The sequence below is a fragment of the Podarcis melisellensis genome (genome assembly GCF_964234715.1).
Source record: "Podarcis melisellensis genome assembly, chromosome: 10".
NCBI classification, from domain to species: Eukaryota; Metazoa; Chordata; class Lepidosauria; order Squamata; family Lacertidae; genus Podarcis; species Podarcis melisellensis.
Window position 1 is genome coordinate 72,206,445 of NC_138542.1, and position 17,750 is coordinate 72,224,194.

The window sequence follows — 17,750 nt, forward strand, 5'->3', positions numbered from 1 at the left end:
CGCTACCACCGAGAAGGCCCTCTGCCTGGTTCCCTATAACTTGGCTTCTCGCAGGGAGGGAACCGCCAGAAGGTCCTCGGTGCTGGACCTCAGTGTCCGGGTAGAACGATGGGGGTGGAGACGTTCCTTCAGATATACTGGACCAAGGCTATTCAGGGCTTTAAAGGTCAGTACCAACACTTTGAATTGTGCTCAGAAACGTACTGGGAGCCAATGTAGGTCTTTCAAGACTGGTGTTATATGGTCTCGGCGGCCGCTCCCAGTCACCAGTCTGGCTGCTGCGTTCTGGATTAGTTGTAGTTTCCGAGTCACCTTCAAAGGTAGCCCCACATAGAGCACATTGCAGTAGTCCAAGCAAGAGATAACCAGAGCATGCACCACTCTGGAGAGACAGTCTGCAGGCAGGGAGGGTTTCATCCTGCGTACCAGATGGAGCTGGTAGACAGCTGCCCTGGACACAGAGTTGACCTGCGCCTCTATGGACAGCTGTGAGTCCAAAATGACTTCCAGGCTGCGCACCTGGTCCTTCAGGGGCACAGTTACCCCATTGTGAGTAGGGACCACTCCCACTATTGAAACTTACATTGGCCTGAGTTCTTGGTGTGCTTTTTTCTTAAGATGAGTGACCTGCCACTTCCTCTATAAGTCCCCCTCTTGACTCTAGTGGGGAAGCTGAACAAAGACCTTTGCAGACCCCAGCTGAGGCTTCGGAGTTGAATGAAGACTTAAGTTCTATGCAAGCTGAGTTGCTGTTGGGGAAAGCAGAGCTGCGCTTGTATCAAGTTTTATTTCAGAACCTCTCTGATTTCTCTTTACACTTGTTTCTGAAGATCTGAACAGACATGAACCTGGGCCCTGCGGCCTCAACGGAACACATGAAAAAGCATTCAGTTGTAAAACAACAACTAACAACACAGTAAAAGTAGGATTGGCGTGGAAAGCAGGTTGGGGATCAGACTGCTATTGCTCCGCTATAAATCTGGGAAGTGTCTTTCTGCATCCCTGGCAAGGGCAACTTTCTGCCCAGGCGCCTAGCAATGCGCTTTGATGTGCTCCAAAACTGACCGAGTAGTTTCCCAAAGAGCTGAGATGAAGAAGGCAGCGCAACGGCCAGCTCCTGCTCTCCGCCGCAGACATCCCACAAACACAACAAATGCCAATGAAACCAAGAAACTCTACCGGGGGAAATCGTCACTTCCGGTGACGGTGGTTGAAGCTGCTTCCTGGCTTCTGAATCTTTAGGAGCAGCCGGAATAAGCAGCTGAGGTTTGAACGCCCTTGGACTGCAGACAAAGTTTGGGGGGTTCCTTGTACTCCCGTCTCTGCGGCTGGGAGACTGTCCCCTTCAGGAATGCACCAACGACCTTCCTTATCCGGGGACAGGGAAACCTCCGTTTGCGTGGCCCCGCAGCTAGCCAACCCTACCCATTTGGCCCATGAGACCATTTTGACCACTTGCGGCAAAGGCAGAGGACCAAGAACAGGGAAAGAAGACGCAGCTTGGTCGAAAGGGGGCTTTGCAAGCCCTGACAACCAGCTGGTTCTCTAGACTGAAGGGCTAAGTTATGGGGATGGGCCCTAGATGTCCACTGCCCAACGCTTATTTCTGGGGTGCAGGGACGCACGTCCACCTCCAACTCTTCGTTCAGGCTGTTCACAGAACTCTACTCTCAGAAAAAGAGCAGGGGGACAACGTTAGCCTTCTGAAAGGACCCCCTTTTCCTCATTTCGGGAGACTCTGGTAGTACTAAACAACCCTGTTCCTCCTCTAGAAGTCTGTGGGGTCCCTCCAAACGGTATCACCGGACTCCAGTTCCCATCATCCCTGGTGGAAGATGGGAGATGGAGTCCAGCAACACCGAAAGCTTCTCCAAAATGGCTTGCCCACGCCGGAACTGAAGTCTGAGAGGAAACGCAACCTCCTCCTTACCCCAGAGAGAGATTTCCCTGTTCCTCACTGACATTTGCCCAGCCGCAGTCTCAGGATGCCCTGCAGGTACATCTTCAGGTAGCAGGAGAACTCGCTGGGCCTGATGCGCACCTGGGTGTGGCGCGGGAAGGGCTGGCCGCTCAGGCCGTGCGCAAAGGGCCAGAACCCGTAGAGAGTGATGCGCTGGCAGAGCTCCAGAGCCAGGCTGACGAAGGCGAAGTTGGGCGAGAGGCACTCGGGCTGGAAGCCCTCGCGGGTCCAGTAGCTCCCCAGGGCGTCCAGATACTGGGGGTTCAAGAATGAGGCCCGCTGCAGCACGTCTGAGTCCTCCAGCGGGTGCAGAGGGGGGTTCCTGGCGCGGCTTTCAAGGGTGGGAAGGAGGAGGAGGAGGGAATCCCGGTAGGGGCGCAGGGCATCCGCAAGACGCTTCCGCTGGGAGCCCTGGTACCTGTGGGTGGAGGAAAGGAGAAGGAAGCTGCCTTCAGAAAACAAGTAACACATGTGTGGGGATACATAATAATAATACTACAGTGGTACCTCGGTGTCAGGGAACTGACATCAGAGTGAGAGGCGGAGGCAGGGCTCCAGAGCGATGCCGGAGAGGGGACCAGCAGGGGGGAAGGAATTCAGCGCAACACCAGTAGAGAAAGGAGGGAGATGGAGGAATTGGAGACTGGTCTCCAAGACCCTGCATCATAGACTAGTGGAGAGAGCGTTGGCATACCCCTGCCTTCCTCTTACTTGTGCAGACGAGTTCCGTGCAGAGAAAGTATGAGGACTTGGCGTCAAACAGCTCTTATGCTGGAAAAGCTTCAAGAAACGCCCACTGACAGATTCTGCAAGCGACTGACTGGCCACGGAGTGTGGGCTGGCAGCCAAGGCATGGTGAACCAGGCAATCGAACACAGCTAGCAGGCAACTTGCGCACAAGTAACCCCTTACAACCATTACACAGGTTATGGAGGGACACGGGTGGCGCTGTGGGTTAAACCCCAGAGCCTAGGACTTGCCAATCAGAAGGTCGGCAGTTCGAATCCCCGTGACGGGGTGAGCTCCCGTTGCTCAGTCCCTGCTCCTGCCAACCTTGCAGTTCAAAAGCATCTCAGAGTGCAAGTAGATAAATAGGTACCGCTCCAGCGGGAAGGTGAACGGCGTTTCCGTGCGCTGCTCTGGTTCGCCAGAAGCGGCTTAGTCATGCTGGCCACATGACCCGGAAGCTGTACACCGGCTCCCTCGGCCAATAAAGCGAGATGAGCGCCACAACCCCAGAGTCGGCCACGACTGGACCTAATGGTCGGGGGGTCCCTTTATCTTTACCTTGGGTTACAGACACTTCAGGTGATAGACACTTCACATTACAGACTCCGCTAACCCAGAAATAGTACCTCGTGTTAAGAACTTTGCTTTAAGAACAGAAATCGCACGCCAGCAGTGGGAGACCCCATTAGCTAAAGTGGTACCTCAGGTTAAGAACAGTTTCAGGTTAAGAACAGACCTCCAGAACGAATTAAGTTCTTAACCCGAGGTACCACTGTAATAGTAATAATAATAATAACAATTTATTTATACCTCACCCATCTGGCTGGATTTCCCCAGCCACTCTGGCTGGCTCCCAACAGAATATTAAAAACATGATAAATACATCAAACGTTAAAAACTTCCCTAAACAGGGCTGCCTTCAGATGTCTTCAAAAAGTCAATATATTTGTTTATTTCCTTGACATCTGGTGGGAGGGCATTCCACATGGAAGGTGCCACCACTGAGAAGGCCCTCTGCCTGGTTCCCTGTAACCTTACTTCTCACAGGGAGGGAACCGCCAGAAGGCCCTCGGTGCTGGATCTCAGTGTCCGGGCAGAATGATGGGGGTGGAGACGCTCCTTCAAGTATACTGGACCAAGGTCGTTTCCACACCGGGTACCACCTGACCTTGCTATGCCACTGAGTCCAACATGGCCCTGATAAATCCAATGGCTCTTCTGATGTGCTGAGACCCCTTTCACTGGTGCACAGAAGCCCTTTTTCGGACATCATTTATGCACAAGGCCCTTTTTAAACAATTAAATCATGAGCTTGTATCGAACAGCATTAGCTGTTTCTTGAGCTGCTTGGTTTTGCGCTATTCATGTGCTGTTGTGTGTTGGTTGTTGTTTTTTTTAACATTTTGCTGATTTTTAAATGCTTTGCTTTTCTGGCGAGCTACACAGCTCAGTGTCGCTCTTGGGAGAGCAGACAGTATCAGTTTGGACCTAATTTGGGGTGCTTAGCGTTGCCAACTGTACCTGCTCCCCAAATGGACAAGACGTCTCGGCGTGCCACCCCCCCTCCGCCCCCCCTCCTCTTACTTAGAGTCCAGGCTGCTGAAGTTCAAGGCCACCAGACTCGTCTTGGACCCCACATCTTCCGAGGAATTCCTGGCTGGAGGCAAACTGAACCTGGATTGCAAGAGGAGAGGGTGAGATGGAAGAGGAAATCAAAGTCTGCGTTAGCTCTCAGATAAACACTCTCCTATTTATTTATTTCATAAAATGTAGGAGATAGGCTGTTCCACCTTCCCGATTGTAATGGTTATATGGGGTTGCTCGTGCGTAAGTTGCCGCCACTCCTGGCTAGGTAGCCTGGTTAAACCTTTTCTGTCTGGACAGCCCTTCACTTCGTGGCTGTCTCAGTCGCTAGCAGAATCCGTCAGTGGGCGTTTCTTGAACTTCTTCCAGCAAAGAGGTTCTTTGACGCCAAGTCTACGCCTACTCTCCCTGCGCGGAAGTCTTCTGCGCAGGGTGGGTGTGGGCAGCGGAGGACCCGTGTTCTCCCCGCTGGTCTCCGGCGAGGAGTCCTGGAGCCCCCTCGCCGATTCCCCCATCTGCCCCCCTTTATCCCTGGTGTTACGGTGATTTCCTTCCCCAGCCGATGAGCTGCCTCTCTCCCTGCTGGGCCCTTCTCCAGCATCGCTTGGGAGCCTTGCCTCTCGCTCCGATGGCAGTTCCCTGACACCGATATTTAGCTGTTATAATCTTAGTATAAGGTTACCAGTCGTCCCCATTTCCCGGGGACAGTCCCCCGATTTACAAATCAGTTCCCCTGACAAAATCCTATCATTTCTACTGAAGTTGAAAAGCGCCCCCCGGATTTATTGAAAAAAATCTGGTAACCTTATCTTAGCAGCAGGTTGAACGTTATTTTTGCATCATTTTCCAGAATAGTGCCTTACGTTCCAGGGGTATTGATGGCATCATAACATATCAAGGAGGGATGCGGGTGGCGCCGTGGGTTAAACCACAGAGCCTAGGACTTGCCAATCAGAAGGTCGGTGGTTCGAATCCCCGCGACGGGGTGAGCTCCCGTTGCTCGATCTCAGCTCCTGCCAACCTAGCAGTTCGAAAGCACGGCAAAGTGCAAGTAGATAAATAGGCAGAAGCAGCTTAGTCCTGCTGGCCACATGACCCGGAAGCTGTACGCTGGCTCCCTCGGCCAGTAAAGCGAGATGAGCGCCACAACCCCAGAGTCGGCCACGGGGATTCGAACCGCCGACCTTCTGATCGGCAAGTCCTAGGTTCTGTGGTTTAACCCACAGAGCCACCCACGTCCCAAAACACCCCGGTAGGCTGGCCTAAACAATATTTTGGCCCAAAGGGTAACACAGCAAAGGCGCTTGCCTGATCTCAATCGGCAGGGTGTTCCCAAGTGTAGTAAGGAACATTCCCCCTACCTCAAGGGCTCTGAATCACTCTCAAAGAAGAGTTACCTGATTACGAAGTCTGCCTGGTCAATCTCTTTCCCGCAGCGGCTTCTCTGCAGGATCCCGCCATTGCCCACCACGGCGCAATGCTCGTACTGAACTTCCGAGAAGGTGGATCTCTGGAGGTTTCGAGGGGAAAGGGAGAGATTTCAAAACATCTGTGTCTTAAAACGTTTTCAGAATCGACGTGCGAAAGAAACGCCAAAGGCTGATTCCACCCTGGGAGACCCCAAGGGTATGTTATAAGAATTCAAGGTCTCAAATATAGAAGAAATATTCATAAATTCACACACATCTAAATATAAGAACCATGTGTCTGAAATAGTACGGAAGAGCAATTCTGAAGCCATTTTGAGCTCCTTGTCAAGGAAGGGAATTATAATAATACAGTGGTCCCTTGGTTCTCAAACTTAATCCGTTCCGGAAGTCTGTTCCAAAACCAAAGCGTTCCAAAACCAAGGTGTGCTTTCCCATAGAAACTAATGCAAAACGGATTAATCCCTTCCAGACTTTTAAAAACAACCCTTAAAACAGCCATTTAACACGGATTTTACGATCTAACGAGACCATTGATCCATAAAATGAAAGAAATAAACAGTGTACTGCAGTCACACTATCGATCAATGGCGCTCAAAACGGAGAATGTCCAACTTCCAAAAAAAGTTCACAAACCAGAACACTTGCTTCCAGGTTTGCAGTGTTTGCATTCCAGGTTGTTTGAGTACCATGGCGTTTGAGAACCAAGGTACCACTGTAGTAGTGGTAATAATAATAATAATAATAATAATAATAATAATAATAATAATAATAATAATAATAATATATTATTTATACCCCGCCCATCTGGCTGGGCAGCTTTCAACCAAATATTAAAATACAGTAATGCATCAAACGTTAAAAGCTTCCCTAAACAGGGCTTCCTTCAGATGTCTTCTAAAAGTCTGATAGTTGTTTTTCTCTTTGACATCTGACGGGAGGGCGTTCCACAGGGCGGGTGCCACCACTGAGAAGGCCCTCTGCCTGATTCCCTGTAACTTGGCTTCTCGCAGGGAGGGACCTCAGTGTCCGGGCAGAACGGTGGGGGTGGAGACGCTCCTTCAGGTATACAACAACAACAACAGTCTTCCCAGCACCTCAGGGAGCAGGTCCACCAGCTCAGGTGTCACGGGCACTTTTTGTCCATCCTTCCCGAAGACGATGTTTGATCCCAGAGGGGTGTTTTCCTTGGTCAGGATGAGAAAGGAGGAAGCGTTGCAACAGTGTCCCAGTTCTGCCCTGCAAAGGGAAGGCAGGTTAGGGATGCGCCGGCAATGGCAGGTGGTCCGCATACACCCTCACCTGTCGCCTCCAAGGGCATCTTGCTGATCAGGTGAGTAGGAAGGGTATTTTTACCTGTACTGGGCCACAACTGCCGCATCCGGGTCCCACTGGCATTCCTCCGTGAGCAGCACGTGCTCCAAGATATTCTTGTCCTCAGTCCAGATATCCCACTTCCTGACGGCACGGATCCTTTTCTGATTCCTGGACGTCTTGCGGTACTGGAAGCTGCCACCGGGAGAGAAAGAGAGAAGAAGATCAAAGGCTCTCACGCAGCAGGACTTCGCTTTCTGGTCAGGGCTGTGTGGAATTGCACCTGGTACCTGGTGGGTGTGCTTGTTTAATAAAATTAATACTACTACTACTAATAATAATATTTTTCGAAAAGGTTATGCAAGATGGCTGCAAAATACAGTGCTACCAGACAGGATCGGATGGCAATATGCACAGACAATGCACATTTGCACATCACAGCCAAACGCAAACAGACATGAAATGAAACTAGGGTAAATAAACCGCAGGTAGGTGAATGTCTGGAAGGTACAGACTGGAACTTGTATTTTGTTTTGTTTTGTTGTTTGTTCATTTATTTATTAAATGTGCATGTTGCCCTTTATCTGTAGACATTGGGGCAGTTCACAGCATTCCATCACCCATCTATCATCTATCTATCTATCATCTATCTATCATCTATCTATCTATCTATCTATCTATCTATCTATCTATCTATCTATCTATCTATCTATCATCTAAATCTATCTGTCTATATCTATCATCTATCTATCATCTATCTATCTATCTATCTATCTATCTATCTATCTATCTATCTATCTATCTATCATCTCTATCTATCATCTATCTATCTATCTATCTATCTATCTATCTATCTATCTATCTATCATCTATCTATCTATCTATCTATCTATCTATCTATCTATCTATCATCTATCTATCTATCATCTATCTACAGTATATCATCTATCTATCTATAGCTATCTATCTATCTATCTATCTATATCTATCTATCTATCTATCTATCTATCTATATCTATCTATCATCTATCTATCTATCTATCTATCTATCTAATCTATCATCTATCTATCTACAGTGTCTATATCTATCTATCTATCTATCTATCTATCTATCTATCTATCTATCTATCTATATCTATCTCTATCTATCTATCATCTATCTATCTATCATCTATCTATCTATCATCTAAATCTATCTGTCTATATCTATCTATCTATCTATCTATCTATCTATCTATCTATCTATCTATCATATCTATCATCTATCTATCTATCTACTATCTATCTATCTAGCTATCTATCTAGCTATCATCTATCTATCTATCTATCTATCATCTATCATCATCTCTATCATCTAATCTATCATCTATCTATCAATTTATCAATCATATCATCTATCTATCTATCATCTATCTACTATCTATCATATCTATCTATCATCTATCTATCTATCTATCTATCTATCTATCTATCATCTATCTATCTATCTATCATCTATCTATTTATCGGTCATATCTATCTATTATCTATCATCTATCAATCTATCTATCATCTAATCTATCATCTATCTATCTATTTATCTATCAGTCATATCTATCTATCATCTATCTACTATATCTATCTATCTACTCTATCTATCTATATCTATCTATCTATCTATCTATCTATCTATCTATCTATCTATCTATCATCTATCTATCATCTATCTATCTATCTATCTATCTATCTATCTATCATCATCTATCTATCATCTATCTATCTATCTATCTATCTATCTATCTATCTATCTATCTATCTATCTATCTATCTATCTATCATCTATCATCTATCATCTATCTCTATATCTATCTATCTATCTATCTAATCTATCATCTCTCTATGGATATTACATGATAAAAACAAAAACAAACCAATAAGCCCCCTCCCCCAAACACATTTAAAAGGGGAATAAGATGTTAATCAGCCCAAGGCCTGGTTGAAAATGAACATTTTCCCCTGGCCCCTAAAGATATGTAATGCTGGAAATTGTAGTATGGGGGGCACCGGCTTGGCGAAGGCTTAGATGGAGAGAAGATAGAGAGGCGGTGAAGTTTTGGGAGCTGCAGGCAGGAATTTGAGATGGGACCAGAAAAGTGATGGTAGCGGAGGTGGATTTCGGGTTGCAAGCCGGAACAAGCCCCTGAGTCAATGTGACCTCTAGCGCTAGCCACCAACCTGTGTCAATACTCACTTTCCGAAGAAGAGGTTCTTAGATTCCAGCAGCCAAATCAGTTCCTGACATTCCTTCTGGTCTTGTATTTGAGCCCATTCTCTGGAAAAGGAAGCCGCAGGCAGAAATAATAATAATTTATTATTTGTACCCGGCCCATCTGGCTGGGTTTCTCCAGCCACTCTGGGCGGCTTCCAACAAAGACCAAAAATACACTCAAATGTCACACTTTAAAAACTTCCCTGAACAGGGCTGCTTTCATATGTCTTCTGAATGTCAGGTAGTTGTTTATCTCTTTGACACCCGATGGGAGGGTGTTGCACAGGGCGGGCGCCACCACCGAGAAGGCCCTCTGCCTGGTTCCCTGTAACTTGGCTTCTCACAATGAGGGAACTGCCAGAAGGCCCTCGGAGCTGGACCTCAGCGGCCGGGCAGAACAATGGAGATGGAGACGCTCCTTCAGGTCTACTGGACCGAGGCCATTTAGGTCTTTAAAGGTCAGCACCAACACTTTGAATTGTGCTCGGAAACGTACTGGGAGCCAATGCACGTCTTTCAAGACACGTGTTATGTGGTCTTGGTGGCCGCTCCCAGTCCCCAGTCTAGCTGCTGCATTCTGGATTAGTTGTAGTTTCCGGGTCACCTTCAAAGGTAGCCCCACGTAGAGCCCATTGCAGTAGTCCAAGAAGGAGATAACCAGAGCATGCACCACTCTGGCCAGACAGTGCGCAGGCAGGGAGGGTCTCATCCTGTGCACCAGATGGAGCTGGCAGACAGCCGCCCTGGACACAGAACTGACCTGCGCCTCCATGGACAGCTGTGGGTCCAAAATGACTCCCAGGCTGCGCACTCAATTTTAACTCATGAGCTATTGCTGCAATCTGCTCCGACTGTATATTTTACCTTTATGAACGCTGTTTTTATGGTGTTATGTTATGCGAGCTGGTCTTTGACCGTGATAAATTATCTAATTATTTAACCCTCGGAAACTTACCTTGCTCTATGCAGCAGCAAGAGCGCCACCCCCAGGAAAAGCAACAAGCAGACTGGTCCCAGCGCCAGGGACCATTTCCGGGGCAGGCAGTTCAAGGACATGATGGCACGAACCGCTGGCACCAAGAGAAATAATTATTATTATTATTTATACCCCGCCCATCTGGCTGGGTTTCCCCAGCCACTCTGGGCGGCTTCCAACAGAATATTAAAATACATTAGAAACAAGCCTGTTTATTTTTTTATTTTTTAAAAAAGTTTTCATTGTTAAAATAGTTCATCATTAATACACATATATTACAGATATACAAGCATACAAACATACATTTCATACAATCCTTAAAAGTGTTCAAACATACTTACACTCAATCCCACAAACAATTTCTTTTTCCCATCACCGTCCACCACCCCTCATCCCACCTTTGTGTTAGACTTCCAATCTACTCAATTGCAATTTATTTCCACTTCTATTACTTTCTTTCACACACCTTTAGCCTAATTTCATGCTTCTTTTTCTATTACACATTGTTATTCATCTTATTTAGCATTTCAGTATTTGAAACGGAAATAATAATAATAATAATAATAATTTATTATTTATATCCCGCCCATCTGGCTGGGTTTCCCCAGCCACTCTGGGCGGCTTCCAACAGAATATTAAAATACATTAGAAACAAGGCTATTTAGTCTGGGGAACGGAGGACAGAGCAGGGGCACAAGAAAACTGCAGAGAAAATATTGTTATTATTATTATTTTCAGATAATTTTAAATTGAGTTTTCCATATTTAATCACATTTTATCACCGAAATCTATCACCTTAAGGATTGCTCAAACGGAGCATCGACTTCCTCTTTCTGACTTCCAAACATCTTTTAATAAATTCTTAGCATTTCTATAACCACTTTTCCCCTTCTTTTAACATTTCACCTCATTATATGTAAAATAGCTCCTTGTTTTAACATCGCAAAACATTTCAGCTCAAACCTAGAAACGTTTTCAAATGTCTACAATTTTGAAAGCTGCAGAGGAAATATTACGTTCCGCCGCATGCCTCGTTTAATTGCAAATAAAAATTTAAAAGGGGAGTTGGTGGAGAACGGGTACTGCTCCTTGTACCATCCCCTGAGGACCGATGGTGACAGGATGGGCAATTGCCTGGCTGAATAAAAATGGCCAGAAAATGTAAGGAGATCATATCAGCAAGCCGGTATGTAATTTAAATTATAAAACTATTAATGGCCTGCGCATTACTGGGCCAGGGCGGGGAGTCCTCTGTCCACATCTGAGCACAATTTTAGAAGGATATTCACAAGCTGGAAGTTCTGCAAGACCAAGATCAGCAAACTTTTTCAGCAGGGGGCCTGTCCGCTGTCCCTCTGACCTTATGGGGGCCGGACTATATTTTGGAAAAAAATAATAATGGACAGATTCCTATGCCCCACAAATAAGCCAGAGATGCATTTAAAATAAAGGGATACATTCTACTCATGTAAAAACATGCTAAGTCCTGGACTGTCCAGGGGCCGGACTGAGAAAGCGAATGGGCCAGATACGGCCCCTGGGCCTTAGGTTGCCTACTGAGTTGAATAGGATCCAAAATGCAGTAGCGTGATTGGTCCTAGAACAATAGGATCCAAAATGCAGCAGTCTGATTGGTCCTAGAACAATAGGATCCAGAATGCAGCATTCTGATTGGTCCTAGATCAATAGGATCCAAAATGCAGCAGTCTGATTGGTCCTGGAACAATAGGATCCAGAATGCAGCAGTCTGATTGGTCCTAGAACAATAGGGTCCAGAATGCAGCAGTCTGATTGGTTCGCAGGAGCCACCCAATCCAGCTCCAGGTGGACGTGAATTCGCAACCTGATTGGCTGACAGGAGAATCCTGGAATTAGCCAATCACGTGGGGCCCACTGTGAAAATAATGTATATAAAGTAGACATTTGGGGGGAACGGGCATTCCTCACTACCATGAGCTGAATAAAGAGCATGAAATCCACACTCGACTCCGAGTACCGTATATTTCACTACCCCTGGCTAAGATGGTCAAGGATCTGGAAGCCGAGCCTGATGAGGAACGGTTGAAGGAGTAGGGGGTGTTTAGCCTGGAGAAGAAGAGACTGAGATCAGAAATGGGAGCCATCTTCCAATATCTTTCAAGTGGAGAAAGCTTGTTTTCTCCTTCTCTGGAGGGTAGGAATCGAACCCATTACAGTATTATGAACCGTTTTGAAAGGCTAATCTGGTAAAGCAAAATGGGAGCAAAGGAAAGCAGGGTGTGGTTTTTGTAAACCGCTCTGAGGTCTTCTGACGACGCGGCGGCTTGTAAATCTGGTTCAATAACAACGATGAATTCAACCGAATCGATTTAACGACCTTTGATGAATTAAGCCTCCCTTTGCAACCTGGCACCCGCCTGTCGCGCTGCAATGGTTACGAGTGTGTGGGGGGTCACCCATCTCTCTGCCTCACCCACCTCGCAGGGCCGTCGTGAGCATAACACAGAGAGAGGGAGAACTGCTTAGGCCACCTTGAGATTCCGGGAGGAAAATAATAATAATAATAATAATAATAATAATAATAATAATAATAATAATAATTTTTATTTATACCCCGCCCTTCCGGGTTCAAAAACCGGGCTCAGGGCACAAACAACAAATCTAAAACACTTTAAAACCCTTAATTATAAAAGCAGCATAAAATACAGTATGAAAACATGAATAACAATAAAATTCAAAAATTCAATTAGAGCTAGCTGGTGGGATTTAAATGCAATAAAAGCGATAGTGGTGCAGGCAGGCTAAATTTAGCAAACAGGAAGACCCCTCGTATTTCTTTATCCCCACCCTAAATTTATTTTTTTTCCCAAATTTATAGCAAACATAAAAGAAAAAACATTACATTACAAAATATTTATATAAAAAGGAACAAACAGACAAACATTTATCTTGACTGTATTTCTTTTGGGAATGGGGGAACAAAAAACCCCAAGCTTTTTTAGTTTTTGCTAAGAAATAGAGATGAACGGAGCAGGCTGCGCCATTTGAACCCAGGACCGAGCAAAAGAGTTCCAGCCATCCCTCCGCCTGCCCCACTTTACATACCACCAGCCCAAGGAGATGCTTGGGGGCTGCCTGCCCCACTGGGGGGTGCCTTCCCCTTGTGTGGAGCTGAGCAGGTCCCCCCCAGTTCTTCCTGGCCCAATCCCCACATACAGAAACCCTAACAAGGGAGAAGTGGAGCCCTCAGAGGTCAAAGCCAAAATGGGCTCAGCCTGGCTTGTCCCCTGGGTTCTTATACCAAGCAGCCGGCCAATCAGGGACCCCCAAGAGCGGCTGTGTCCTTCTGGCCGGCCAATGGGCCGCTAGCGTGCTGCTGGAGGGCGTGGCCTGCAGCGGGTTCTGGGCGTAGCTCTCATTTGAATAGCGTGGCTCCCTTCCCCCCCAAACAACTGCAAAGAATCATGGGAAATGTAGTTGCGGACGCCCGACTCAGAACTACGTTTCACGGCACCCAAGAAACTAGGCTTCCCAGGATCCTTTGCGGGGGGAAATGCACTTTCGGTGCGTGGCGTGGGAAGATAATAATAATAATAATAATAATAATAATAATAATAATAATAATAATAATTTATTATTTATACCCTGCCCATCTGGCTGGGCCTCCCCAGCCACTCTGGGTGGCTTCCAACAGAACACTAAAATACAATAGTCTATTAAACATTAAAAGCTTCTCTAAAGAGGGCTGCCTTCAGATGTCTTCTAAATGTCAGGTAGTTGTTCTTCTCTTTGACATCTGGAGGGAGAGCGTTCCACAGGGCGGGAGCCACCACCGAGAAGGCCCTCTGCCTGGTTCCCTGCAACTTGGCTTCTCGCAGGGAGGGAACCGCCAGAAGGCCCTCGGAGTTGGACCTCGGTGTCCAGGCAGAACGATGGGGGTGGAGATGATCCTTCAGGTATACTGGACCAAGGACGTTTAGGGCTTTCAAGGTCAACACCAACTCTTTGAATTGTGCTCGGAAACATATTGGGAGCCAATGCATATCTCTTAGGACCCGTGTTATATGGTCTCAGCGGCCGCTCCCAGTCACCAGTCTAGCTGCTGCATTCTGGATTAGTTGTAGTTTCTGGGTCACCTTCAAAGGTAGCCCCACATAGAGCGCATTGCAGTAGTCCAAGCGAGAGATAACCAGAGCATGCACCACTCTGGCAAGACAGTGCGCAGGCAGGGAGGGTCTCATCCTGCGTACCAGACGGAGCTGGCAGACAGCTGCCCTGGACACAGAATTAACCTGCGCCTCCATGGACAGCTGTGAGTCCAAAATGACTCCCAGGCTGCACACCTGGTCCTAGTGCCCATTTGCCATGTCCATTCTGTGGCTTGCAACCGAATATTAAAAACACAATAAAACATCAAATATTAAAAAAATTCCCCAAACAAGGCCACCTTCAGATGTCTTCTAAAAGTCAGATATTTGTTTATCTCCTTAACATCTGATGGGAGGGTGTTGCACAGGGCGGGTGCCACTACCGAGAAGGCCCTCTGCCTGGTTCCCTGTAACCTCGCTTCCCGCAGGGAGGGAACCACCAAAAGGCCCTCGGAGCTGGACCTCAGCATCCAGGCTGAACGATGGGGGTAGAGATGATCCTTCAGGTATACTGGGCCGAGGCCATTTAGGGCTTTAAAGGTCAGCACCAACACATGACCCCAGTCAAGCTTGCAAAAATTTACCACTTGCCTGATAATAAATGTTGGAAATGTAAAGAGATTGAAGGTACTTTCTTTCACCTCTGGTGGACATGCCCAAGGATTAAGGCTTTCTGGGAAATGATATATAATGAAATGAAAAAGGTATTTAAATATACCTTCCTGAAGAAACCAGAGGCCTTTCTCCTGGGCATGGTCGGTCAATTGGTGCCAAAGAAGGATAGAATTTTCTTTATGTACGCTACAACAGCAGCAAGAATACTCATCGCAAAGTATTGGAAGACACAAGATCTACCCACTCTGGAAGAATGGCAGATGAAGATGATAGACTATATGGGATTAGCAGAAATGACCGGCAGAATCCGAGACCAGGGAAAAGAGTCAGCGGAAGAAGATTGGAAGAAATTTAAGGATTATTTTAGGAAACATTGCAAAATTAATGAATGTTAGAATGACGTTGAATTAGAAATTAAGTGGTTTTCAGCTGTAATGATTAAGTAAAAAGAAAAGAAAGGATAAAAAGTAAATGAAAATTAAGGGAGAGGATTTGCTGAATTAATAATTAGAAATTGGAATACAGAAAGGGGAGGTATGAGGTGGTCGGGGAAGTAAGTTATAAGAAAATAAGGAATTGAAATTATACTTGTTTTTGTTTGTGTTTTGTTTGTATTATTCTTTTGTTTTTATAAAATTTTTGAAACTTCAATAAATATCTTTAAAAAAAAGAGGGGCTTTAAAGTCCAGCACCAACACTTTGAATTGTGCTTTGTGCATTTCTCTGGCTACTCAGCTGAATTACACGGTGCAGTCAAAAACCGCTAGCACATTTGCAACGCTAAGCAGGGTCCGGTATGGTTTCCAATTGGATGGGGGACTGCGTGTCGAGATTCCTGCGTTGCAGGGGGTTGGACTGGATGACCATTGGGGTACCTTCCGACTATGATTCTATTTAGCAATTTATTACTGGCTTCCAAGGGGTTAGGCCAGCCGTTGCATCGTTCATTTGCACCATTGCAGAGCATGTCAACTGGGACTGCTGGACCTCCAAGGTTGATTTGACGTCTCCAGGTGTACGGAGAAGGTGCCTATTATTTATTTGTAGTACCTTATCTTGTGAAACCACATTCCAAAGGTGCAGTCGCAAAATTAAAAGATGCCTGCTTCTTGGGAGAGAAGCAATGACACACCTGGACAACATCTTTAAAAGCAGAGACATCACCTTGCCAACAAAGGTCCGTATAGTTAAAGCTATGGTTTTCCCAGTAGTGATGTATGGAAGTGAGAGATGGACCATAATCGCTGAAGAATCGATGCTTTCGAATTCTGGTGCTTGAGGAGACTCTTGAGAGTCCCATGGATGGCAAGAAGATCAAACTGATCCATTCTGAAGGAAATCCGTGAGTGCTCACTGGAAGGACAGATCCTGAAGCTGAGGCTCCAAGACTTTGGCCACCTCACGAGAAGAGAAGACTTCCTGGAAAAGACCCTGATGCTGGGAAAGATGGAGGGCGCAAGGAGAAGGGGACGACAGAGGAAGAGATGGTGGGACAGTGTCCTCGAAGCTACCAGCATGAGTTTGACCAAACTGCGGGAGGCAGTGGAAGACAGGAGTGCCTGGCATGCTCTGGTCCAGGGGGTCAGGAAGAGGCGGACACAACTAAATGACTAAACAACAACAAGAGCATCTTGTGAAACCACATTCCAAAGGTGTCTGCATAAGAAAGGGATGGTCATCAATCAGAAGCTGCGCCTTGGTTTTCGAACATTTCGGAAGTCAAAGAGACTTCTGGAAGGGATTAAGTTTGGCGCTTTTGTCTTTGCTATTTATTTTGCTTTTTTGTTTTTGAGGCTTTTAAGGTTCACTTGTTTTTGTGACTGTGTGGAACCCAGTTCAGCTACTGATTAATTGATTGTGTGACTGCGTAAATGGATAAAAGCCCCCCATTCAAACAATGACTATCATCAGTGCAGGTAAGGAAATAATAAGAATCTTAATTTTTATCACCTACAATACTGTCTTATTTTATAGGACAGCACATTGATTATTGTTTTCATTTTATGGATCGATGATCTCGTTAGATAGTAAAATCCATGTTAAATTGCTGTTTTAGGGGTTGTTTTTAAAAGTGAAACGGATTAATCCATTTTGCATTGCTTTCTATGGGAAAGCGCACCTTGGTTTTGGAACGCTTTGGTTTTGGAGCAGACTTCTGGAATGGATTAAGTTTGAGAACCAAGCTTCCAGTGTATCTGCTAGGACATGAGCGCCGGGGACTCCTCCCTGACGAGCAGAGACATTTCACTGTGGTGGGCTGGTGCGTCCTCCCTCAGCCCGCATTTGTGGCTTCCAGCCTCTGGTGGAAGGCTACAATAATAAAATAATAATAATAAATTTTATTTATATCCCGCCCTCCCCAGCCGAAGCTGGGCTCAGGGCGGCTAACAACAATCAAAATAATCCAACATTCTAAAAACATTCATTATAAAATTAATTAAAATCAAATTGATGGCAACCATTAAGCAAAATTCTGTGCAGATTGCCAGAGGAGGGGGTCAGGCTGCGCCCTGACCAAAGGCCTGGTGGAACAGCTCCGTCTTGCAGGCCCTGCGGAAAGATGTCAGGTCCCGCAGGGCCCTAGTCTCTTGGGACAGAGCGTTCCACCAGATTGGAGCCGCGGCCGAGAAAGCCCTGGCTCTAGTTGAGGCCAGCCTAACCTGTCTGTGGCCTGGGACCTTCAAGATGTTTTTATTTGAAGACCGTAAATTTCTCTGTGGGACATACCAGGAGATCTACAAAAGGAAAGATCTCAAAGTGGAGCCACTGT

The 17,750-nt window shown here is 46.2% G+C and overlaps 1 protein-coding gene across 1 annotated transcript; it reads right to left on the reverse strand.

The window, feature by feature from the left end:
• Positions 1-768: 768 nt before the first annotated feature.
• LOC309378700 (alpha-N-acetylneuraminide alpha-2,8-sialyltransferase-like) lies at positions 769-13,477 on the reverse strand. The gene is made up of 8 exons (XM_081927275.1): positions 13,323-13,477; positions 10,218-10,332; positions 9,245-9,325; positions 7,057-7,209; positions 6,798-6,939; positions 5,671-5,783; positions 4,274-4,363; positions 769-2,378 (listed from the first exon to the last, which is right to left on the reverse strand). Exons 1-8 carry the CDS (start codon positions 13,429-13,431, stop codon positions 1,955-1,957), a joined length of 1,227 nt encoding a protein of 408 aa, XP_081783401.1. The 5' UTR covers positions 13,432-13,477; the 3' UTR covers positions 769-1,954.
• Between the last annotated feature and the right edge of the window lie 4,273 nt (positions 13,478-17,750).

Bases quoted from the DNA above. Each gene is read 5' to 3' on its own strand.
- LOC309378700 (XM_081927275.1), bottom strand. From the start codon at position 13,431: ATGTGGGGATTGGGCCAGGAAGAACTGGGGGGGACCTGCTCAGCTCCA. The intron at 10,333-13,322 runs GTATGTAAAGTG...TCTTGGTGCCAG, and splicing joins AGCATCTCCTTGGGCTGGTG to CGGTTCGTGCCATCATGTCC. The intron at 9,326-10,217 runs GTAAGTTTCCGA...TTCCTTTTCCAG, and splicing joins TTGCTGCTGCATAGAGCAAG to AGAATGGGCTCAAATACAAG.